At 42.7% G+C, this 26603-nt stretch overlaps 1 protein-coding gene across 3 annotated transcripts in view; it reads right to left on the reverse strand.

The window, feature by feature from the left end:
- Window positions 1-848: 848 nt before the first annotated feature.
- Window positions 849-26603, reverse strand: part of E2F3 (E2F transcription factor 3) — a 75889-nt gene continuing 50134 nt past the window's right edge. For 2 of the 3 annotated variants that reach the window (XM_077886390.1, XM_077886391.1), the window contains exons 2-7: window positions 13227-13338; window positions 11772-11973; window positions 10338-10496; window positions 7269-7383; window positions 5798-5933; window positions 849-4457 (exon numbers count right to left, since the gene is read on the reverse strand). In XM_077886390.1, coding sequence (XP_077742516.1) covers window positions 4195-4457; window positions 5798-5933; window positions 7269-7383; window positions 10338-10496; window positions 11772-11973; window positions 13227-13338 — 987 coding nt within the window. In that variant the 3' untranslated portion in view covers window positions 849-4194. Of the gene's footprint in view, window positions 4458-5797; window positions 5934-7268; window positions 7384-10337; window positions 10497-11771; window positions 11992-13226; window positions 13339-26603 lie in introns of all 3 variants that reach the window. The other variant, XM_077886389.1, reaches the window with a different exon arrangement.

A 26603-nucleotide genomic window follows, 5' to 3' on the forward strand; every position in this document is an offset into this window, starting at 1 on the left:
TAAATCTTAAAGAAAAAAGAAAACAGAAAATTGCCTATGTAAAATAAATTATTAAATAAAGTTTTAATCATTGGAATGCTATGCAGCCTTTGAAGAGAGTCAACATGGTCTGTTGAATACGAACATGGAGAGATGTCCAAATTATAGTGAGAAAAATAAAGACCTGCAGATGAGTGTACATGGTAGGATTATATACGTGCACACACACACACACACACACACGTGTATATGTCTGGAAAACAACTGGACTGGAAGCATACACATGAGAAAAACGAGAATGGTGGTTTCCTTTAGGGTGAATAGGTTAGGGGGATGCCAGGGCTGGTTTTGTTTTTGCACTCTATACCCTTGTATTGATCATTTGATTGTGTGTGTGTATGTACAATACATAATATGTTGGAATTTTAGATGATGAGTTCAGAGTTAAAGAGTATGAGATGGCCATCCAAAAATCCTAACCTGCTCATACGTGGCATTACAAGAAACACAGAATCTAGGACAAGGGAGGTAATTACCCATCTCGAGAATTAAAATTTTTTGGCTTTCGTAATTCGTTATGAAAATTACAATTTGACTTGCCACGTGGCATAAAAATCCTTCAATATCTGAAAGTGGATTTTGCAGGCGGTCAGAGATATGGCAAGTTCTGTTTCTCAAAATGCCAAGTACCCCACAGTTGATCATCTGATATCTGTCCAGTGGTGCTAAAGCCCCATGTAAAGGGCAAGGGGGGTGATGTTCTTAAGCTTTGGGGCAACCCTTGCCCATGGTAAAGCAGGTCTTTAAGAATGACGTTAATATAGGAATGGAAGCTATTCTTTTAAGAAAAGCCATTTACAAGTCTGAACTCTTAAAAAAAATCATTTTATTGATCCTTTACCATACAAAATTTATTCAAATTACACCCATTTTAAGTGGTAAGATCACAGCTAGAGAACAGGTTACCCTGTAACAAATCTATTTACAAAATCCATCATAAAAGCTTTTTTTTTTTTACATTATATTACATATTTTCTTTTTTAAACTAGCATACAACACAAAGCTAAACCGATTAGTAGTTTGCCTACTCCCAATTTTGGGAGAAATACTTCCTTTTGACAAAATCACGTACCCCATAGGAAAAGAAATTCCCACAATCTGACTATTGCCACCCGACTCACTCTTGCAATCCGTGTTCCTTCAAATCCCTCCTCTCACACACAGGCTGTCATGCACACATCGAGTTCTTTCTTTTTCCTGAAAGCTAAAGCTTTAAATACTGCAGCTTTATTTACAGATCTACACTTAAACAACAAAAAACGGAAACAAGAACCACAACAACAACAACAACAAAACAGAAACAAAATAGAACACTCTTAAAAAATTACAAACCAGCTAGAAAATATTCTGGCAGTGTTTACAAATTAATTGCTATTTTTTTTTTGTACAAAATTGCTAGATAATGAAAGTGTGAGTAGACTACATATCAACTTAAATAAAACAATCGCTATGCACAGATCTGTACATATGAACACACACCTAACACTGTTTGACAGCTCATGTGTTGCCCTTTATACACTTAATTTTGTAAGGCTCACGCAGTCATAATTCGCACACTTGTAACTTTTAGCCATTTCATGTGTGAGCATTAATAGCAGCAACTCAGTGGTACCAGAAAACCTGCATACTTCGTACTTAAAGTAACACAAATACTGTAGTACTAACCCACTTTGTGTGCCAGATACTATGTCAGAAAGAAAAATGGGTAAATGCAAACAGAATACAGCATGGACATCTCATTGATGCACACCAGTTCAGCCCACTAACTGGAAAAATCTTATGCATGAAGGAACTTTTAAAACTTATTAGTATTAGTATTCCTTTCATTTTTCAAACAATAAATACGGCATTATTACAGGACGAAAAGGCTTAACAAGAAAGCCAACAGCACACACAACAACCTAGCCAGGTGAGCTCAGTCTTTAGACTTTGGAAAAAAATCAGCTTTGTGCAAGCTGGCAAAGAGAATCATACAAAGCTGGAAGCAGAGGCAGCTAACCAGATGAGATAAATATGGGAAATGGGGAAAAGCTTGGCATAAACGGTTTCCCGTACAGGAAAAAACCCCACAGTGCATTTCCAGTAGGCACTTGACACAAAGCTCCCCCTCCCTCCCCCACCCCAATGCTTCATCACAGACCACACTGCTATTTGTACCAAATCCAGTGTGTGTGAGGGAGGAGGCTGGGATGGAGGAGGCCAAAGAAGAAAAAGGAGGATAATCTGCACCTTTGTTTTTCTTCCCAAACATACACCCACGCATACCCACACAAATAGTTTAAAGTGCTGGTGTCATTTGTTTTGACCCCACCACCACTTTGCATATTGTGGAAATCTACCTAGAGTAAACTGGCTGGGGCTTTCGTGGTTTTGTTTTGTGTTTTTCCTAAGGGATATTTTCGATTCAATTAAACACACGAATCGAGAATCGAGTGCTACTGTGTCAGGCACATAGCATTTCAATTTAACTGTTTCGTTTTGAGGTTTGTGGTTTTTTTGTTTGTTTGTTTGTTTTTTCTTTAACATGACTCCCTCATTCCTGCAGTCTTCAGGATCCAAGGAATGGATCTGAGGTACCATGCCATGTGCCCAGCAAGAGAAGGGGCTCTCCCCGGGGCCAGTGGGCAAGCCATTCCTGGACACGACTGGTAGGATGTGCAGCTGACATGAAGCCTCCGACTGGGGGACACCATTCCTGAAGAGTAAAGAGGGAGATGCCCTGGCATTCTATCACTTCTTTTTCCATGTCCAGACTTCCCTTGGTCCAGCTTACTCCTTCACAGAGGAAGGGGAATGGGGGTTCTGGGCCAGGACGATTGTAGCCCCTGACGCAGTGGGAGCGCCCTGTTCTCACCAGCTTTTGAGTAAATGCCACTGACAGAATGCCACTCACACGGTGGGGATGTCTTTGTCCCCCGAGGCCTCTCTATCTGACCCCATCCTGAGAAGTGGTCTCCCTGAGTGCAGTGTAAGAGAGCCCTTGCCCCGGTCACGGGGCCAGGAAGCCCAAGGACGGAGGGATCCACACCTGCTGCTCCTTGGGACTGCTATGTCATCTGACCTGGTTCTCCTCTCAGATGGGCCACCCATGTCCGCGAGCCCCAGGACCGACTGGCTCCAAGCTCCCCGTCCTGGGAAAGGAAGCGAGACGGGGCAATGGTTCTTGCAGAGGCTGTTAAACCTTGGATCACACACGTTTAGATGCTCTGATCAGTAGAGGTCCTCTACCTCTGCTGAAATAATTTGAATTAGCAAAAACCGTTTCAAAGTAAACAATTAAATTGAAATGGTGCTGGGTGCCACAGGAATGCTTAAATGGCAGCTAAAAAAAAAAAAAAAAAGGCTAAAACAATCCACAGAAAACTCCTAAGTAAGCATTTGCTACAAATCAACTTTAAACTTACAAATACGTTGGGGGCAGGGGATTGGGAGTGGTTAATGGAGACAGGAAAATCCACAACAGCTTCGAGTAGCAGAACTCTACCGGTTCTTCTGTACCTGCAACAAATGTCGGCAAACAGGTTCTTCATCTGAAAGGCTGTGCAGGTTCTCTTGACCTCCTGGCGGGACACGAGGTCCATAGCTTACACTGAATTATGACAGTAATTTAAATATTCCTAAGAAGAGCTGAAGAAATCCATTTCATTCTTTTGCATGACGTCAAGTTTACAGTTCCTGCCGTTCCATTCCATATTAGCAGACCCCAAAGACATGCATTCCGCGGAGAAGGCACGGCTTGAAATGCTATTAAGGAAGATTGCTGTTTTTTGAGTGGGCCAGGTGGCCAGACCCCATTCTACAGCCCATCCGTCAGGCACAGCAAGCCAATCCGGGAGGGAGGGAAGAAAAATACGGGTGAGAGACACCTGATTGCACATTTTCTCACTTGCTGACTCATCCAGGAGATTTTTGGAGCCTGGGGCAAAGCAGGGCTTTCCCAAGGGAGCCTGCAACTGTGCGTGTAGACAAAAAAAAAAAAAAAAAAAAAATTTTTTTTAAATTCATTAAAATGTCAGCTTTGTTCTGAAGTTTGTAGTTTACTTCATGATACTATCTCGGAGGAAGAAGGTAGGAAGGGACAACACTGCATGACAGATGTTCTGGTTCCATAATAAAAAAATATTGGTTTATAAGGGGAGTTCACACAAAGCATAATCAACTACACATAAAGTCTTCCACCAGTGGGAGCTTTTCCAAATCATAAGCATCAAAGAGATCACTGATGCCTTCTTCCTCCCCAAGGCTTAGGAGATAGTCTTCTTGGAGCAGGGGAGGCAGTAAGTTCACAAATGGTCCTTCTAAGTTGGAAGGAATTTGGTCCTCAGTCTGCTGTAAGAGGTTGGCTGGGGAGGCCAAAGGAGAAAGGTTTGCCATAGAAATTGAACAATCGCTATGTCCTGAGTTGGTTGAAGCCAAGTCTGGAAGGGAAAGAATAAAAATTGGAGGAAACCAAAAAATAAGTTAGGGGAAAATCAAAATCAATCTTTTGGAAGAATCCGCAAGCTGCTGCTATGAAAGCATGCACCCTCTGCTAAGGACCATCAGACGGCACTACGATCCAGACTGTCTCGGGCTAACTGTTCACAGCAACTGGCAGCCTTTCTAACTCACTCAACTTTGAAACGCTTACTGTTCACAAACAAGAATACAAATCGCTTCAAAGATTAGAGACTAGGTGTGCCTGGGTGACTCAGTACGTTAAGCGTCTGCCTTCGGCTCAGATCCTGGGGTCCTGCCCCCTGTCAGGCTCTCTGCTCAGTAGGGATCCTGCTTCTCCTTTTCCCTCTACCTGCCTGCGCTCTCTCTCTCCCTCTCTGTCTGTCAAATAAGTAAATAAAAAATCTTAAAAAAAAAAAAAAAAGATTAGAGACTAGCAAGTTCAAACACTTGTCTCTGCTATCAGCCAGCCACTATTTAAAGGAAAACAAAACAAAACATACATACTGAAAAGCTGGCTTCCTAGTAGGGACTCACTTATTTTTAATTCAGCCTTTTTTGAACAAGATCCTTCTAAAAAATGAATAATAAACCCTATCTGCTTTGAATTTCTACAGTGCAAAAAAGTTCGACCATCTCAGGGGCTGTGCTCATTATACATTTTTACTACTCTAGAACAGTCCCGAGTCACTTAAATTGTTGATTCTTGCCGCTGTACTGGGAGACCTGGGGGGCGGGGGGGGAGAGGTAGGGGAATTAAATACAGAGCCCCAGTCTGAACCTTGCAAAAAGGGGGAGAACTCAGATACTCCTGGGGTTTCCCTCCCACATCTTGTCCCCCATGACACTGCGGGGCGGCGAGAGGAGGAGTTAAGTCACAACTTCTTTGACAAAAGGCTCTTCTCTCCAAACCCTGCCCTTTCCCTCTCTAATGTGATCTGTGCAGCATAATGTGGAGGTGAGTGGCCCAGTGTAGCTGAGGTTTCACCCAGACAGCCCACAGCTTCACCCCACATTGGAGCTGGTTTTTGAAAACACTGTCTGCCCATAGCCCAAACCCAAGGGACACCATCTGTGGGTGGAGGAGTCATTGGCTCAAGTTCATTATCTGATTCGGTAACTAGTCAGAATGCCTATAATAAATAAATAAATAAATAAATAAATAAATAAATAAATAAATAAATAAATAAGCAAGCTACCTTCATAACGTTCAAAAACAGAAGTTTTTGTTTCTTGCCAACGCATGTGGTTCTGACACCGGGTCCTTGTGGTCACCTTCATTTTTAATACAGTTTCCAAATGACAAAAGTGGAATTTTTACCTTTGGAAGGGGGTTTCGGGATATTCCCATTGTGGTCTTGGTTGGTTGTTTTCATTGGACTGTGTGTTTCTGTCTCTTCTGGACACAAATAAACCTCAATGGGCCCTTGGGTACTTGCCAAATGTATTTGTAGGCTCTATCGACAGAAGAAGTGAGACAAGTTCAAACTGAGAAATGAAAGCTATAGTCATTTTCATCTAAAAATGGAAGGTAATTTTCATTGTTCATTTTGTTTCTTCATTGGTCGCCTCCCTACCCCTCCATCAATTGATGACTGGCATCCTCTAGAGCAGGGGCCAACAAACTGCAGCCAGAGGGCCACATCCGGTCCATCAACTGGCTTTGTAAATAAAGTTTATTGGCATAGAATCATGCACATTCCCACTGTTTATGGATTGCCTCTGATTTTTTTTTTTTTTTCTCATGCTCAAATGGCAGAGTTGTGTGGTTGAGTAGTCCCAACAGAGATTTACAGTTCACAAAACCAAAAATATTTACTATCTGGTCCTTTACAGAAAAAGTTTGCTGACCCTGGCCCTAGAGGAGGTGAATTGTGTTCTTTAAATATATTCCTTCTATGTAAACTATTAAAAGGTCCTTTAAGTGTTCCAAATACAGTATTTCCAAGCTGCTATTCCTTTATGGTGGGGCTTTTTTTATGTGAACTTTAATAACCACTGGATGAACAGTATTCTTAAGTGCTATAAGCAGAGTTCAATAAGAGAATGCAGCACACTAACATTTAAAATCCTTCATCTGGGTCATAGAGCTATTATTATCATTTAAGGTGAGAACTCTACCCTAGATGCGAGCTTGTGAATCTCATTCTCTTTTTATTTTCTATGTATTTCTTTCTTTTTTTTTTTTTTTTTTTTTTTGCTACATTTCTTTATCTTACAGTTACAGCCCAGGCCTTATGTTAGCAAAGATTATCTGCAACCAATCACAAAAATATGCTCCCTACTTTCTCATAATATTTGAGCCTATCAATTCAGCCAAAGTGGTATGTGATTTCTTAGAAGTAAATATGTTCTAAAAGATAAATTCTTAAAATGTGCTAAGATAAGTTAGGGAGATACTCTTTTTTTTTTTTTTAAGTTCGGGAGATGCTTTAAAACATTTATGTCTCTGTTCCCGGTGGGGATCATATCCAGGACAATCAACATAAAATTCCCCAACAGTTCAAATCAATCAGAACTGCCAGACACCAAATTATGAGAAAGAGAATTACCAGAGGGACAGGGCACCCTACTCTGAGCTCAATGCTCCGCTATGTTAAAATTAGATTTTTGGGACACTCAATACATACTGAACTGTTGAGATGTTTTTGAAATTTGGATTAAGTAAAATGGATGGGAAAGAACAATCAAGTGTTTAGGAGGATACACACTTTGACCAGGCATCAATTATTCTTTAACTCCAGGCATTCCGAAAAGTTCTCTGAAAATGAACAAAGACGTTATCTCCTTACCTCTATTGGGTCAGGCACTTCAAGTCTTGTTTCTGGAGGGGCTTTGACAACTATAACAGTTTGGTCTTTAAGGCCACTAATTTTTCGAATATCTTGATATGTAACATAAGCTAACGTAGTGAGTGTTAAGGAAATGTTCCAATGAATTACCTCACATGTAACCATTTAGAAGATACATGGAAAAATTTTCAAGTATTTTATGACTTCTAGGAATATATCCATCTCTTTGTCTTGATCTTTAGGTATATGAGACCTCTTGCAAATCTTCTTTCCTGGGGCTGATATTCTAAACAACAGGACAAATGCATAGCTTTCTCCTACCAATTTCTAAAAAGTCCGTGGCGATTTAAAATGTTAAACATGGAAACAGATAGTTGAACTATCAAAAGAACACCAAAACCCAGTTTGGTCAGGGATTTTCACATGGACATTATGTGAACTCTGGTGAAGTGTTTTGTCACTCAAATTGAATGACGGCAGAGCCCAATTTACAGGAAAATAAAAAAAAGTAAGCTCAATTGCCCATATATTTTTTGGGACTACAATAACTTCTATCTCCTACTTGACCATTACGAAGTGAATATTTGTGAGTAGCAAACAGATATATTGGTGGAGGAACTCAGAAGACTGGTCAGACAGACAGCTTGTTTTCTTTCTTTCTTTTTTTTCTTTTGACAGCTTGTTTTCTTAAGGGCACCCCAGCTGGTTGTGATTTGATACTGCCTACCGATTTCTCTGTTACAAAAATTATCCCTTGTATGATATTACTATCAATATTTCAGTGTTCATAGGGAGGGAAAGCAACTTCCAAGTGCTTTGCAACCTGAATTAATTTGAGACACATCGTCACAGGAAAAGAGAGTGAAACAGTATTCAGTAACCTTGGTCATGACTTCTGAGAACTGAATAATTCTTTTAAGTGTCCTGGCAGCCGAGGCTAAGAGGGTATCATAAAAGAATATGGTACTTGTTATATGATAAAAAGTATTCATGCAAGCTTGCCTGGAGAGACAAGTTTTTACTTGGCACTAAAAGAGCTCAGATAGCTCTCTTATAAGAGTCACGTAGCTCTCTTCTCTAAGGCACATGGAGTAACATAATTAAAGTACAAGGTCTTCAGCCTGTTGCGTATTTTATGTTAACCCACAAAAAATGCCTCAGATAAAACAGCAAATTACCACTCAATGAAGGCATTTCTGCAGGTAATATAATATAGCAAATAGAGTTTGTGATCTAACACGTTTAATAGAGAAATAGGGTTTAGAGATTTAGAAGGAAATGATGTCTCTTAGAACAGTGGCTTTTAATTAGAAACTGAAGAAAGCTATGAACCTACTGGGAAGAAAAACAAGCATATTCATCCTAAATCTGTATATACTTTAGGTACATCTATCACAGACTATCTTCTTTAAGTCTTAATGGTTGAGATGATAGTTAATTCGGTGCTGAGCTTGGTAGGATAGCTCATGCAGGAGTCTGGGTCTTAGGTCACCATTTATCTCATCGAGGAAGCCAACTGTTGCCTTCATATGAGACTTGACAGTTCTGAGTTTTTACTGAGAACACTGGGGAAGCTGATAACCAGGTACTTACCCCATAACCCACTGTAAAAAACCGACGTGACAAGAACTTACTAAAATAAAAACTCATCTATGATTACTCAACATGCTGTAGGAAGGAAAATTTCAACACATTTGTGAACAAGCTGAACCATATTCGGAACTGAATGGTGAATTGAAATAAATTGTGCAAACATATTTTCTAATCTTACAAACTTAAAAGTACTTCCACTGTGGCTCCCTCTTGAATTTGCTTTTTGGGTTAGCAGCTCCCTGCAAGGAAGCTTTCAGTTTCTGCAACAAAGGCCCCAGAGAAAGCTAATGTCGGTGACTATGCTATGAGCTACCCGTTCCAGAGAGCTGCCAATCATGTATAACCACCCCGTCTCGTCCTCCACGGGGGGCCCCCAGCTAAACAGTGAATGAAATAGCCCCACTAGAGCTATTTTTGTTTCTTCCCCTGTAAACCCACTCTATCTGCCACTGGGGGTTCAAATCACCACACCTCTTCTCCGCCTCACTAATCATCAGCGGAACAAGATCAATCCTGTGGTCAACAGAAAATGAACAGTCGTAATTTCAAAAAATTGCCTGAATTGGAAAATAAATGTCTCCATAACCTCCAAGGGAAAGCCTAGAAGACATAAAAGATAATGTGGAATAATCAGAAGTGGGTGACACAAATTAAATATGGGCTTTGTCTTCTACTTGGAACTGGGAATATTGCAAAATCTTCTTGTCAACATAATGAAGTAATCCTCCTCCCTTTTTGTTCGGAAGTGGGATGATGAACAGTGAGTTTTCCTGTGATGGCCAACATATTGTCAGCCAGTTGACAAGAACTGGCTTTTAAAATTTGTATTTCCAGGGACCAATGTCTGCGGATAAACTGAGATGTCTCAGGCTTTGGCGGGGGGGTGGGGAGTGGAGGGGGTTTACTTCCGAAATCAGTTTTTGGTGTCGTGAATCAGCATTAGGGCATGGAGGAAGTTACAGAATGATTTTCCTATACTCTTCATTCTTTCAGCTATAGCTCAGACAGATGCAACAAATTCCAATTGCTCCAATATCTGATGAAAAGAAAATAGAATGTGAGAACCCCAACACTGACAGCTAACACCCACCAAAAATCTGGGGAGACAAAGAGGAATCTGCTAAATGTTGTCATTAATATTAACACTGACACCTTACAGATCTTAGAATAGTGCCGCCTTACACTAGGAGTGTATCCGTATGTCCCAACCACACATGAATAACATGCTTCAAACAACAACAAAAACAGTTCCCACCTGGCTACCAAAACAGGCATGAGAGGACACAGTCCAGTGACTATTTTCCCATAAATACTGAGTTCTAAGACAGATAGGTGGATTTACACACACATACACACTCACATGCACGCATGTGAAACCAGAGTAGAAGTCTACCTGTGAGTAAGAGTCAGCCAGTCAACTCTGGATCTATTCTAGAAGGCACTAACCCCCCAAGGAACAGGTGGCACAAAGGATATCTTTGATTCTCTGAATCCTCGGTTAGCAGCTTGAGGTCCAGGGTGCAGCTTTGGATCAGTTCATCTAATTTCTTCTCTTCCTGGCTGAGCTCGGTCACTTCCTTTGAGAGGCCTTGACACTGGGCCAGCATGCCCCCATCCTCAGACAGACTGCAGCCCCTGGAAACCCAAACACAGACTCTTCGTGGATACTCGGCGGGGGTGGGGGTGGGGGACGACATGACAATGGGGAGAGGGTGGAAGGGAAGGCATGAGTAAAGTGTCCCCTCTTGACTGCCTGTTAGCCAAGTGTTAACATCAGAACATTTATATGTACATATTTTTGTCCCACACTCCTTCACCTTTCACACCAGAGAAATTAAGTGGGGGCAGAAGGGACACAAAAAAACTCCAACGCTGTTAAGTTTTCAGGTTTCCCTCCTCTAGAGAAGGCCCCTTTCTTCAGAAGGCTCAAATTCAAAGAGCACACGGAAGCGCTACTCCCTGCCACATGCCTCTCAGGGGAAAAAAGAAAAACCAAGGGGAAGAAAGGATAGAGAGATAGAGAAAGATAGAAAAATCTGAAAGAAAAGAGAAAAGATGAAGAATGATTCAAAATTCAACAAAATATCACCCGGGAAGCACAAAAAGACCTATGTAGTTTCTGAGGGTCTTACGCCAACCACCAAAAAGGAAAAGGAGGTTAAGGGAAGAGATCTGTGTGCTGTACGCAAGAACAAAGACCAATATCTAACAGGTTTCTCCAAACCACAGGCCAAATGGGTCACTGAATCGTCACAAAATTCCAAGAGTACAAAAAGTTACCTGCTCATCTTATGTTTGAGGTAGTATTTTTTTTTTTTCCCCAAAGCTACCCTACAACAGATCTGTTCCTTCTCACTGTGCTTTCAGAGTTCCTTCTAAAATACTGGCTGTTCTGGTGCTCCATCCATAACTCACAAACGAAAGTAACCATACACCGAACTGCATGTGTGGGTGTACGGGTGACAGGTGTTATCACCCCTGCTTCCAGGAGGAACCGAGGCAGCCAAGCCTTGCCTCAGTTTACCCAGAAAGTGAGCTGACCTGCTATTAGAGCCATGGATAAAGATACGTGGCAACGGGGCACATACACGGAGGTGTTAATGCACAGCTATAGTGCCTTTCCAAACCCTTGTTAGAGACAAGCCACAGACATACACCTGGGCACCACAGCAGCAGACGAACGGCACGGCCCCCTACTGAATCCCCTTGGATCCCCAAGCGATCCCCTTGCTTGAGGCTAATCAAATGTAACGACCTTTTGGTCTCCGACAGTGTCTAAATAGAAGGCCTGTGTGTAAGGAGACTCTGAACGTCTGGCTAAGGAGCTGAGGGCAGAGAGGAGGAAGCCTTGGAGATGGAGCACAGGTGGGAGCATGAAATCTGGGACCGGGGGTCATGGCCTGTACTTACATCCACTGCACGTTGTTTTTCGACTTCTTCTTAATGAGGTGGATGCCTTCCAGCACGTTGGTGATGTCGTAGATTCTTCTCTTTTGCACTTTCAGCACCTCCGCTGCCTTGTTCAAATCCAAGACCCCATCAGGGGACTGGCTCAGCAGCTGAATGAACTTCTTGGTGAGCAGACCAAGTGATGTGTCATACCGTGTTTTTTCTGAGGGAGATTTTGGAGCTTAAAGAAAAACAAAAGCCGAGCGGGTGGGGAGGGGAGGGACAGGGGGAAAGGTAAAGAAATGAAGGGTTTCTTTGCAGGTAGGCAAGCCGTCTTTCCCACTGCAGCCCAGGTATTAGTGTCCAAGCAAAGCCGCTGCTGTTGTTTGGGTAAGTTACAGAAAGCTCTGAAATGGCCCTATTAGAAAAGGAAGGGACAGCACAAATTCCTATTCGATTAAAGCGTTTTGCTGTGAGTTTCTCAGTGGCTTCTACTTTGGCTTCCCCTACTCCCTGGGTCTCGCGAACCATCTCTGCACATAGTAGGTGCTCAACATTATTTGTTGAGTGCATGAGAACCTGCTACGTCCTCCAAGGACCCGCACGCGGGGAGCCTAACCGGATGGGGCCAGGCTGTGAATCTCTCCTGTGTTTCATGATGGGGACTCAGACAGACACACCCCAACTGGCTTTGCAGGCTCCATGGTCTGTGTGTGTGTCTATGGCCTATTCACCCGTTTTCCCAAGTACTGCTTCGTGGGGATGAAGAATACCTAAGCAGTCTTTCTTTCAAATTGCCCCATCCCTCCTGAATGTTATGTCCTCGTGCAATATTGCATTTATTCTGTCTCAAGGGTACGCGGGTCTCGGCTTTCACTGAGCATCACACAGGGTTTGTGGCTGGCCTAACTCCATGAAAGGGGGGCAACTAAGTCTAATTTAGCGTCTACATTAAATGACAGAGACATGAAGGACTATTTGGCTGTTTCCAATCTACTTCTCGCCCTCTCTCTCCCCCAAAAGAAATAATCGATGGAAAGAAAGACTAGCTGCAGCGTATGGGTTTTGGTCAATTCTTACACCGCCTTCTGCTGAGCCCAAGATCGAGGCTGGCCCAGACATCACCGACTCCCGGTTAGCCTGGCCTCAAAAGTCCTGTCCATTAAGGGAAGTTAAAGTTAATAAACTTGATTATAGGATGGTGCCAGCGAGCTTGTATTCCAAGTTGAAAAATGACACCATGCACATTTACACGGGCCTCCCCCGGAGTCAGTATTCAGGTACCGGAGGGGCTCTTAACGTTTTGTGTGTGGGGTGTCTGCACAGACACCGTATTTATTTTCTGGACAGGCACAGAAAGAAATGAAAAAGGACACAACATGCCAAAATTATTCACGCCTTGGCGTCCCCTCGGCCACAAGCTTTGAAAGGTGGGAAGCCCACACCGAGGAGAGTACGAGATGAAAGGATCCTTACTTTTTGGACTATCTGGACTTCGCAGTGTGGCTCTTCCTTTGCCTTTGGGGGTTTTTAAGCCATCTGAGAGGTACTGATGACCGCTTTCTCCCAGCTCCAGCCTTCGCTTTGCCTGCAACGTGAAAGCACAAGCGCTCGTCACTGGTCACGTGGGCGATCACAAGACGTGGGGCTGTTCGCGAGCGGCCCTGCCAAGTGCCGTGGGCTGGGGACAGCTCCGCGTCCCTCGGGACCCCGTCGCGCCCTGCCACCGACTCCCGGTCTGGGCTCGGATGGTCACAACCAAGGTCCGTTAGGACGAGGCTCAGGAGCCACGTCGTTCACTCATTCATTGACTTGACACATGTGCCAGCATGAGGCGGGACACTCAGATGACAGCAGGCACCACGGAACCTGAATTCGCTTTTCCCCTGCGAAACTTTGCCGCCTACCTTCATCTCTGATCCGGGTTAGACCTTTTTCCTTGTGCTCCCCGAAACCCTGTTTATTTGTATTAGAACACTTACTGCATAGAAGTTATTTTACTTTTCTGTTTCTCATTTCCTTTACGGCGGGGACTGGTTCCCATTTATCTCTGTATACCTAGGGCTTGGCATGGAGCCTGGGTTTTTGCAGGTATTCAATCCCTCTCTCTCTCTCTCTCTCTCTCAATATATATATATATTCATATTGAATGGAAGAGTGATTAAACAGTAACACAGCTAGTCACAGACTACAAATGGTCATTCATCAGAATAACAAATATTGCAAATGCTCAATCTTGGGCTTCAACTAGTGTTACTGTCTCCATTTTTGTCATCAAGCCCGGCACGTGAGAAGTCTTCACCCAAGTTGCTGTGTGTGTGTGTGTGTTTAGAGGTAAGGAAGGGCAAAGGGAGAGAGTCCTAAGCAGGCTCCATGCCCAGCACAGAGCCCGACAGGGGGCTAAACCTTGCAATCCTGAAATCATGACCTGAGGCAAAATCAAGAGTCAGACGTTTAACCAACTGAGACACCAAGGCACCCCTTCATCGAAGCTTTTAATTTAACTTCACTTAAAAAATATCCACTTAGTGTCTACGGCCTGGTGACTGGGCTTAGAGAACAGAGGTAAGGCAAGACAGGTGAGAGTGTCTGTCTCCCTAGTGCGTACAGTCTAGGAGAGACAGGTAAGTGAATGTTGCATACTACCTGTACAGTGTGATGGGTGTTCAGACAGGAGTGGCACCAACTAGACACTCCATGTGGCAATGTGTCTTTTGGTTATCTTAGGGCACATTCTTCTAATGAAGAGATGCACAATTTCAAAGTAATCCCTCATGACATAGAAACTTTACCTGTTTCCTCTTATATATATATTTTTACTATGTGGCTTGCATTTGTGGCATACGTGATCTTTCTGTTGGGTAATGCTGAGCTGAAGTTTACTCTAAAGGCCTAGGAATGACATTTAGCAAATTTCTTAACTTCAACCAAAGTTGAGCGAACAAAGGCCAACCCGAGAATTCTTCTGGAATTATTGGCAAGAAAGGGTTGTGCCTTCCCAGTAAGGGTGACTTTAGCTAGAAGCTACCCGAGAATGGAGGCTCGATAGGGCCAAGTGGAGAGAGAGGGTCTGACGCTCACATTCAAAACTCTGAATCAGGTCATACGCTGGGGGCAACGGTTGGTCTTCCCCCAGACTTCTCAGTTGCATTAGGCCATAACATCTGTTTTTTACTTAAAGCTCTCTGAGCTGGGGAAATGGAAGTGTGGTGTTGCAAGTGACAGTCTGTGAAACAGGCTGAGTCAAGATGAGCCTCGCTGCCATGGGGAGCTGGCAAGCCTCATTCAAGAGTGGCAGAGGGGGTGGGTCACTTCTTGCGGCCTTCAGGAAATTACTGCTGATAGGCTTCATTTGAGGCTTGCCTAAAAGTAGAGCGGGCAAGAGCTTTGCCGTGGAGGCCTTTTGTCTCCACAGAAAGCAATCCAAGGGATACAGAGCTGTACTGTCTCCATGTGAAGGTCCCCAGAAGGAAGTCACATGGAAAAAGAGCTTGGGACTTAGAACTCTTGGGCCCCTGAATCGGGAAGTCTGTATACTCGCTCTGAATGCTCACAATGAAGAACCACCCACTGGCCAGCAGCCGCGGTGGGGTGGGCGCATATTACTTTCATCTGCCCATCCAGGCTAGTGTTCCAAATTGCTCTGAGGCAAAGAAAGACCTATGGAAGCAGTAAGGTGTAGGCTAGGGAAATTCCCAGAGATCTGTTGCTAAGAAACAGAGATCTAACTCCAAGGACCAGGACTAGGCAGGTTGTGTGACTTTGGATAGTTGATCCAACCTAATACTAGAAAGAAAATCTACTGGATCCTGAAGTCAATTCTACTGCCAGAGAATCCTGAAGTCCAGAAAGCAAAGGTCTGTGATAGCTTGGCCTCTAAGGAAATCAATCATCAAGCCAGTACGTCTACACCAAAGGAGAAATGAGCTGTGGAGGAAGGTCAGCCCCAGCAAATCCTCCTGAAGGGTAGAAACTGAAGCAGTCACATCCCTACCAAGTCTCCAAGTGCCCGGAATTCTTCTGCAGGAGACATGACATGCTTTGGGAGGTGATCACTGTGTCATTTCCCTTTCCTGAACAGACGTTTCTGGTGGGCTATCCTGTGAGTGACCGTTCCTCTGCTGTGTTGTGGGCAGGTGCTGAACTGGATTTGAGAGGAACACATAGCACTTAGTACTTGTAGGTCCCAGACCTGAGGACGGGCATACTAACTGGACTTTCTTTTGGGAAATGGCCAAATGTTTCAATCTCTGATGGAGCAGCCCTACTTCCATACTTACCTTAACAAAGGCAAGCACAAATGCTCGGTAAAAAAAACCCCAAAAAACTAGATGTGAGGTTTTAAACAGTACAGGTGGTCTCTGCTTACACCAGAGCAGAGAGAGATAACCTCTCAGTCTGTTCAATTTTGGTTTGCTCTTAGTGTAACCATCTCCCTGAACTGTGAATTATTCTGTTTATAAACAGACCTTCAATATTACATGGCCCCTGTTGGTAAAGCAACTCTTCTAGCTGGTGCTCAGTCGAGGGGCCAGCCATTTGGTCTAGGTAAGAGTAAAGGCTGGACAGGAGAGATGCTCCGTAGATTATGCACACTGCTGTCTTCCTGAGGCATTATCAAGGGTAGCTTTTATTATAAAGCAAGTATGTGCTAATTTTAGAGCCTCAGCCCAAACAAAGATGTCGTGCCTCTGTAATGAAACAGCTGTACTGTTAAATTTCTGAAAACGTATATATAAAAATAATAGGAGTAACTGTCAGGAAGCCAAGCAGTGGGCTGTGGGGGCAGCATCCATAGTTTCTGCCTGTCTGGCCCCTATTTTTTTCTTTCTTTGGGGAAGAAACTTCTCCATAGTTCTCAGATCAGGTGGTGTCTTGGTCTCTAAGCCTGATGAGCAAAAAGGCTGATATTGCTCAATATCTTAGGCTGGCCCTTCTCATCAAGGGTTCAAAGGAGAAGACTGTAATCTGGGTCCACCAATCAGTGTATTCCAGTCCCGTGGCTAATGGCCAGAGCAGGAGCATCAGCCAATGCTGGGACTTCTGTTAGAGCCTGTGGGAAAGTACTGGGCTCTTTTCACTGGGAGTTATTAGTAAGACATAAGCCTGGAGCTAACTGGAAAGTCAATCAACTTGGAAGGAAAGAGATAGAGAGAAACTGAGTCCCAGAGCCTTTAAGAGAGGTGCTAGATAGAGCCATGCCCAGAGGCAGGTCTACCCAGGACTTCCATTTGTGTGAACCAACAAATTCCCTTTCTTGGTAAAAGAAAATGGAGTTAGATCACCACCATTTGCAACCCAGAGTCCTGACAGATCTGCTAGCAGCAGCTAGAACACAAGGAACATCTGAGTACGTACGTACAATATGTCATGCATCATGTCAATCGCTTTCCGTTTCATTACGCTATCTCATTTCCATGACATCCCCAGAAGGGAGTTATTATTACTTCCTATTCTACAGGAAAAGATGGAGGTTTAGAGCACTTAAGTAACTTTCCCAAGAGCCCAGTCAGTAAATATGCCTATTCCGAAGTCCATGCCTACAACTGCCTTACAAAATGATTGTGAAAAACTGTCATGGAAAAATATTTGAAGAGTTTCATGAAACTGATGCCATCTTACTCTATGATAAACTTAAGAGTTTTATTTCATTCATCATTCTTAGGAATTTTCCTTTATACAATAAAGGAGTATGGGAATTCAAACCACACACAATGTGCATTTGAGGAAAGCAAATCTTTCTCCTACTCCTGATCCCATTCCCTTCCTCAAAGGCAAAACTGTTAAGTTCTTTTGCTATCCATTTATTTATTTATTTATTTATTTATTTATTTATTTATTTGAAAGAGCGTGAATGTGCATGTGCACATGCATGAGTGTGGGGGAGGGACAGAGGAGAGAGCAGACTCTTTCAGGACCTTGATATCATGACCTGAACTGAAATAGAGTCAGATGCTCAACCAACTGAGCTACCCAGGCGCCCACCCCCCCCAGCCCGTGATATCCTTCCTTTTAGACAGTCTATGGAAATATAAGTATGTATATAGGTATACACACCACTGAACCCTATAAAAAATTGTACACAAATTATAGGAAACCCCACATTACTCTAGTAACACATCTTCAAGTTTGACCTATCAGTACACAGAATGGCCTTATTTTTCATAGTTACAGAAGAGTGGATTAATTAAAACACTATGATTTGGGCAGCCCGGGTGGCTCAGCGGTTTAGGGCCGCCTTCGGCCCAGGGTGTGATTCTGGAGACCAGGGATCGAGTCCCATGTCAGGCTCCCTGCATGGAGCCTGCTTCTCCCTCTACCTGTTTCTGTGCCTCTCTCTCTCTCTCTCTCTCTGTGTCTCTCTCATGAATAAATAAAGAAAATCTTAAAAAAAAAAAACACTATGATTTGTTTACTTTTTAAAAGATTTTATTTATTGATTTATTGATTTATTGATTTATTGATTTATTGATTTATTTATGAGAGAGTGAGACAGAGCACAAGCAGCGGGGACAAGCAGGGAAGGAGGAGAGAAAGAAGCAGACTTCCCATTGACCAGGGAGCCCAAAGTGGAGCTTGATCCTAGGACCCTGGGATCATGACTGAGCTGAAGGCAGGTGCTTAACCAACTGAGCCACCCAGGTGCCCCCATGATTTGTTTACTTAACCAAACACCTCCTGGTGGACATTCAACACTCTTCTAGAAACTACAATCATTTTCCCAATTAAGCATTCATGATGGCATTTTGGGGTAGGTATAACTATACCCACATTGCACTGAGGCAGATGAGGTAAGGATTTACCTAAAGTCTGTTAATAAGTTGTAGACACGAGGATCTGAGCTCATGACTTCCCTGGACTGCTGGAACTGTCCCTCCTATGTTGCCATAGCGTCTTCCAGGGCGCCATGGCATCATTTGCCAACAGAATTTACGTATATGCTCTGGGTTTCCTCACTGGACCATGAACTCAGGTCTTAAGCACCCTTGCACATGGCATGCAATTTACTTATTTATTTTGAATGAACTAAGGAATAAATCCCAAAGTCTCTTGGTAGGTAAATCACAAAGCTCTGACATTACCAACCTGTAAGGCTGGCATGTATGTTGTAATGTATGTGTATATATACATACATACATGTGTGTGCATATATATACATATGCTGGAGATTAATCTCTACATGTTTGGAAAGATTTTCAAGAATTACAAAGGGGTACTTGCCTGGGTGGCTCGGTTGAGTGTCTGCCTCTGGCTCAGGGTGAGATCTCGGGTCCTGGGACTGAGTCCCGCACTGGGCTCCCCTTGAGGAGCCTGCTTCTCCCTCTGCTTATGTATTTGCCTCTCTCTCTGTGTCTCTCATGAATAAATAAATAAAATTTTTTTTTAAAGAAATACAAAAGGGAAAAATTAAAGTTGTAGAAGGATATGTATAATGTGATTTTACAGTGGTAAGAAAAACTTTAAAATATAGACTTTACTATAAAGATTTCCAAGTATCCATAGAGGAAAAACATCTAGAAAGATCCACATCAAGTGTTAATCTCTGAGAAGTAAAATTAAATACAGAGTAATGATTTCATGTTTATAGTTCTATAATATTTGATGGTGGGGATCCCTGGGTGGCGCAGTGGTTTGGCACCTGCCTTTGGCCCAGGGCGTGATCCTGGAGACCCAGGATCAAATCCCACATCGGGCTCCCAGTGCATGGAGCCTGCTTCTCCCTCTGCCTGTGTCTCTGTCTCTGTCTCTCTCTCTCTGTGACTATCATAAATAAATAAAAATTTTTTAAAAAAATATTTGATGGTATTTTACAACTTTAACTTCATATTAAAGTTATACCTTCTAAACTAGCAATTGCACTCTTTGGAGTATATTTGGAGAACACTTAGGTTGTTTCTAGGGTTTGTCTATTAGAAACAGCACAGCTAGTTTCTTGAATATTTTTGTATTTTTTCCATATATGTCCAACATAAATGCCCAATTTCAGGAGAAAAATTCAGTAAGTTATTGTACATTTATATAATGGAATGTTATGCAATTAATAATGATACATCTATATATGTAAGTTTAAGAGAAAAGTAGGTTTGAGTAGTAAAATTTTATTTTTGTGGGGAAATTATATGTATAGAAAGGAAGGATATCTAAGGATATGTACCAAATAGTTTAAGAGTATTAATCTTTGGGTGGTAGGATTACAGTGATTTTATTTTCTTCTTTCTTTTTTTTAAGGTTTTATTTATTCATTCATGAGAGACAGAGAGAGAGAATGAGAGAGAGAGAGAGAGAGAGAGAGGCAGAGACACAGGCAGAGGGAGAAGCAGGCTCCATGCAGGGAGCCCGACGTGGGACTCGACCCCAGGTCTCCAGGGTCACACCCTGGGCTGAAGGCAGCGCTAAACCACTGAGCCACCCGGGCTGCCCTATTTTCTTCTTTCTAAATCGTTTAAGAGTGAGCGCATGTTACTTGCATAACAAGACAAAAATCACTTCCATTGGCCATTTGAGATTTGACAAAGGAAAGGTGCTGGCTTGTTTTTTAGACTGTTGAAAATCTTTCGTACTGTTCATGTGTGGGCAGGAGTTCAAAGCAGAAATGGGATATGCTACCAGAAAGGCATCCCAGGCTCATGATGGGGAGGGAAGTGGTGTTCTTATCTACCATTCCACAGAATCACAGGAAAAAATTAAATCAAGAAAAAGGCATGGCCTGCTATAGTTTACACACTGGACCCTACCACAAACTCCCTTTACCTCAGTTAATAAAAGATCTGGGCAAGGGAAAAAACCAGGTCTATGATGTTTTGTTTCATGGCCAAAGATCAGACAGGGCTTTTGAACAGAGGAAGAAGAGAAATAGAAGATGGAAATTAAATTAAAAAAAAAATGAGGGCCAGTTTAGGTTCATAAGTGAAATAACCCGAAGGCGAGAATCTCCAGCTTGAGACCAGACCACAGCTGAAGCTCACTTGGATCCTGGCCATTAGGTCTGTAGGTTAGGGCAGGATTTTAAGAAAGCAACACCTAGTTTCCAGTTGTAATTCACTCTGGCTAACCATTTTTAAATCCATCCAAATATTTGAGTGTTTGCTGTATACCAAGCCCTACACGGGTAGTTCACTGATTATAAAGGCAACACGGTGGTCGGTCCCTGCTATAAAAGAGGCTACAGGCAAACAAATAATGGGAAATGCATGATGAATACAGCAATGAGCTCATGGCTGGGGGCAGGAAGGCAGGACGAGGGGGCAGGATGGAGAAGATGGTGGAGGTCTGGAGGGGGTGGCGAGAGGTCGTGGTGCTTGAACCACGTCCTGGAAGGCAATGGGCTCTGTCCTGCAGAGAAGGGAGTGGGGGTCTTGAGAGGGCTGTCTAAGCATGAGCAGAAGCAGAGAGACTTGGAAGGGCCATGGTTGAGAGGTGCTGGTGGTAGTGCCCTGGGGGCAGACCACACCCTTGGTCCCTTCTGTACCATTGGGTTATTGAGCCACACTCTGTATCTCATTTTCCTTGACATGAGGTTACCTAGGATGAAGAGTTCAAAGGTCCTCCCCAGTTTTCCTCAGCCAGGAGCACGTTCAAAACCCAACAAGAGCAATGTCTCTATGAGCTATTAGGGGAGAAGCCTAATTGGAAACTGAATTATCTCCAAGAAAACTGGTAAACTGAACAGGCACACAAAAAGCCCCCACAGAGGCCTGAGGAAACAGAAGTAGTGAGTGTGCATTTTATCTTGGAGAAGATTTCCCCTTAAATCCTGCATCCCAACTGCCACCCACGGGAGAGTAGAAGTCTCTCTCTTCCCTCAGATGCGCTCTTCCCCAAACCTCCCTGCCCCAGCTAAATCTCCCCACTGTCGGGCAACTCGAATGGCCCCCACGCTTGGCCACTTTTCTTCTGTTGACTTTTAAACTACAGATCTCAGGGTATCTTCACTTCACTATAACTTATGTTTGTGGGCGATTTGGGAGTCTAATCACATACATACAAATGTTTCTAAAGGAAAAGAAAGCGTAACTTCTGGAATGGAAGCCATTTACTTATAAGCTGGCGACTGCATCCCTTTCTATTGGCATTTTTGTTTGTTTGTTTATTTTTATAAAGTTGCTTTCTTTTTTTAAGATTTTATTTATTCATTCATGAGACACATAGAGGCAGAGACACAAGCAGAAGGAGAAGCAGACTCCATGCAGGGAGCCCGACATGGGACTCGATCCAAGGTCTCCAGGATCACTCCCTGGGCCAAAGGCAGGGTGCTCAACCACTGGGCTACGCAGGTGTCCCGCATTTGTTTTGTTTTGTTTTGTTTTTTCATTTGTTTTGTTTTTAAGAATAATTTGAGATGGGGTGCCTGCTGGCTCAGTTGGTAGAGCATACGGCTTTTGAACTCAGCGTCCTGAGTTCAAGCCCCATGCTGGGGCATGGAGCCTACAAAAAAGGAATAAGAACAATTTAAGACAATTTAGAAGGAAATCAATGTATATGATTTTTAAAATCCACTAGTTCAGGTAGCTTAGAATGGCTACTGCCCTAGGGGAATCAATTTTACTCATTCTCCTGGTGGTCACCTCTGCATCTCTAAGGAATAAGCTTGTGTAGCTATTTCTGGACACAACTGTCCAGATGTCCAATGATGACTATCAGCCAACCAAAAATTACCTCGCCTTGTTTACATCCATCATATCTTTTCCTCCATCATATGAGGTATTCTATAGATACATATCTATATATGTCCCTACTTTTTCTCCTACCTAAAACTCTTGGACCTCTTGCTGGCTAGACAACTGATTGTTCTGCAAGCCTGTTGCAAAGCTGTCCTGTGATTTTCCACTCACTGTACAGTGTTGAAGACTGAGTGGGACATCTGTCACTCTATTTGACTGCCCAGCCTTGACCCTTCCCTCTTCTGGTTAGGAAACTCCCCACTTTATCAGTTGTGGTGGGAGGAAGAGCTGCGTTTCTACCATAGAGGCTGAAGACTCTGTGCGCTCTTTCCCAGCTGCCCCAGAACCAGGGCCAGGCCCGTTACCTACACGGGATAGGCAGACACACCCGCCCTGGAACCTGGAATCTGGGAGTTGCTCTGGCAAAGCCAGCAGGCCAGTTGGTGATGGATGCTGGAGCCCAGGAGAAATCACTAGTGTGGCTTGACATTTTGGCTGTGGTTCTGGCTACTGATCCTTCCTCGCTCTTGCCTCTTCTCTGAGCCTGGTTCTCTAATCTTCAATATCCTCCAATAAATTCCTTTTTGGCTTAAGTCAACCAGGGTTGGTTTCTGTTGCCTGTGAGAGTCAGTTTCCTGAGCCCACTTCCTGGAACACATCCGAAGAATGAAGTGATACAGTGACAACTGTAGGACTCACACTTGCCTTCTGTGCAAGAGCAGAGCTAATCTATTTATTTTGAGAAGATTTCTCAAAACCCATTCGTCTGGGGAAAAGATTCCCAGATTCTACACAAAGTCCTTCATGGGAATTCCCCTTTTACCTTTGGTTTTGTCACCTCTGAGCTTCTCCAAGGCAGACTGACGCCCTTTCTGGCCACTGCTTCCTGTGTTCTGCTTTACTGACTGCCACTCCTCCATCCTTTCTCGGTGTTCCAGAAATCTGCTGTATTATCTTGTCCACTAAATACGCAACTCTCATTTTCAATGACTTTTACATTGGGCTCCCTGCTCAGTGGGGAGTCGGCTTCCCCTTCTCCCTCTGTCCCTCCCCTTCCTTGTGCTCTCTCTCATTCTCTTAAATAAATAGAGGATATCTTTTAAAAACAAAGAAATAAAACATTTACTATTATTCTCATAGGGTTTCAAGGCAAAGGAGATACCTGTTTGACATTGCGCCTTTCTGAACCAGAAGTGTCTACATATTTAATTCTCACTTATCAGCAGGTGATACCAACTACTCACCATATGTAAGGCACCATGCTAGGCACCTCCATGATAAAGGCAAAGGCTCCTTTCTATCTCAGTTTCTACCCCGATAATTGATTATTGATTATAAAAAAGCAAAAAACTTCTGAAAACCTTCTACAGATTAATTCTGTATCTATGCTAGATTTTTAAAAAAATATTTATTTTTAAAGATTTTCTTTATTTATTCATGAGAAACACAGAGAGTCAGAGAGAGAGAGAGAGAGAGAGAGAGAGAGAGAGAGAATGGCAGAGACAGGAGAAGCAGGCTCCATGCAGGGAGCCCGATGTGGGACTTGATCCTGGGACTCTGGGATCACGCCCCAAGCCGAAGGCAGTCGCTCAACCACTGAGCCACCCAGGTGTCTCTTATCTATGCCAAATTAAGACTAAATGAGTAATAAGAAGATTATGAGAAGGGCCTAGTTAATAAATTAAATAGACTTAATGCTGTGCAAGGGAAAATAAGTAATATTTTTAATAATGAGAAATATCGTGATGACTTTTTTATCATAACCTTTGTGGTCTCTCAAACAGAGGGGGCAAAAAGGTTTTTAACCACCCCACCCCCCCCACCAACACAATGCTCAAGTTTTATTATTCCCTTTGAAGTCTATATTTTACATGCTTTTCCAGGAAAAGCATGGGGCACCTGGGTGGCTGAATGGTTGAGCCTGAGCCAAAGGCTCAGCTCATGATCCTGGGGTCCTGGGATGGAGCTCCCCCATCGGGCTCCCTGTAGGGAGCCTGTTTCTCCTCTGCCTGAGTCTCTGCCTCTCTCTCTGTGTCTCTCATGAATAAATAAATAAAATCTTAAAAAAACACCCAAAACCAAAAAACAAAACCACTAACTGAAAAGAAAGTGTTAAATTTAGTCATATTACCAAATTCCTAATGTGTTTTCCTGTAAGTTACTGCTAACCTTAAATATGTAGTTACCGCCCATAAAAGAGAATTTAAGAACTCCTCTCTTCTGACAGCTCAATTTCCAGCTTGGAGGTTGACAAAAAGGACTTAAACTCGATTTAGCGATGGGCAGTTACAAAGCATAGGCTCTGCCGCTCAGATGTCTCCCTGCAACGGCGTGCTTGAATCTCCCACTGGAATACTATTTAGTGTATCTCAATGTTCCTTTCCAATGCCTAGTTTTTGGTCTTAGGATTTTACCTCCCTTCAACACCAACAGAATAAATCAGGAGTTGATGTTTTTTGTAGAAGGCCAACTGGTAAGTATTACAGATCTTGTGGGACAGAGCCCTGTTGGAGTTCCCTTCACTGTTCTACTGCAGCGGAAAAGTAGACATATTACATAAATAAATGGGCTTCGCTGTATTCCAATAAAACTTATTTACAAAATAAGCCGGGGGCCAGATTTGGCCCATGGGCCACAGTCTGTGGACTCATGAGATAAAGCATTATCCTCCTACAATCTGATTTATGTTTTTATTAAAGGATATTTATGTTACTCATACCATATACTGAAATTTTATGAAGAAAGCCAATCATCCTTTGGGGTAATGGAATTTTGTCTCTGTCATGCTTTGTATTATATGTGAGGACTACAAAGAAGTACTAAAAATACAAGCAAATTTAAGTGATCCTTTTGAATAGCTGAACCTCATCCCATCCATAGAAAATAACAATTAAACACATGAAGATACTCTTTTTCTATGTCCTCAATCTCTATATTTAAAGAGATAATATAGATGTAACGAAGAGCCATAAACAAATTCAAACTATGGGTTTGACAGATCAATTTTTAGAGAATATTAATTTAACTGCTTCATGACTTGTATAAAAAAAATCTTCTCAGCAAACTTTCTCCTATTGAGTTATTACAGAAACATCAGAGTAGCTGTTTTGAATTTCAATGACTTCAGAATATAGTTGCTAAAATGGCTTGCAGCACAGTGTGAGCACCTTAAATCTCAGAAAAAGAGCATGTGTTTAATGACTACTAGGCACTTGGTCCTGGTGGACAGTTTCACAAACTGTCCCCTGACACAGAAGCATGATAAATGGACTCCAAGAAGTAAGAACACTTTTGGAAGATTTATGAACCTAAGAACTAATTGAAGAACTTTTTCTTAAAGTAGTAAAGTGCTGCTTTAAGAAATACAAAGAACAGAAAACAGACACTTGGTAGTCTCGCATCAGGTCAGGAATATCTAATACTTGTACAACTGACTTGAAGAGCAAAGAGTACTACTTTCCCACTCACTCAATTTTTCATTTAGTGGCAAACCTGATTCCTATTTCTGAGAGTTGGGGAGTTTCTGGGTTCTATCTCTCCGAGTTGAAAAGATGGAATGGAAAGTCGAGGGAGGTCAAAGTAGGTTGAATTTGGATGGAGCCCTGAAGGGAGAGCACTGGTCAGAGAGAGTCTTTGAAATCTGCAGAAGGTCCTTCTTGAGAATCCAGCAGAATTCAGTGTATATGTATGAGGAAACTACTGTAGGCCACCTGATAAAAAAGAGAGTGCCTAGAGTTCCCATAGGACTCAGAATTACAAAATTGTAGGTACACTGTTCCTATAATTGTTCCTAGCAGACAGACTGGGGAAAAAAACACCAAAAAAACCAAACCAAATAAAAAAGCAGCCTCATAACTCAGAGGCATGGGTAGAGTACTCAGAATGGTGTTGGTGCATTGGCAAGGCAAAATTAGCCCTAGAATAAATACTGCTCTGGTCCCATCCTACAAAGCAAAAACTGAAAGATCAAATTGTTTCTAAGAAACCTAATGGCATCTCAGAGCATAACTGAAGAATATTTACAGAAATACAAAAATGTCCAGCACCCAATAATGACTATCATTCAACCAAAGATTACCTGGCTTCGAAGGAAGCATGAAAATATGACCCAGACTCAGGAGAAAAATCAATCAAAACTGACATAATACTAATAACATTAGTATTATGTAATACTGTACATACTACATACTAA

The sequence above is a fragment of the Canis aureus genome, chromosome 37 (genome assembly GCF_053574225.1).
Source record: "Canis aureus isolate CA01 chromosome 37, VMU_Caureus_v.1.0, whole genome shotgun sequence".
In the NCBI taxonomy this organism is placed as follows: Eukaryota; Metazoa; Chordata; class Mammalia; order Carnivora; family Canidae; genus Canis; species Canis aureus.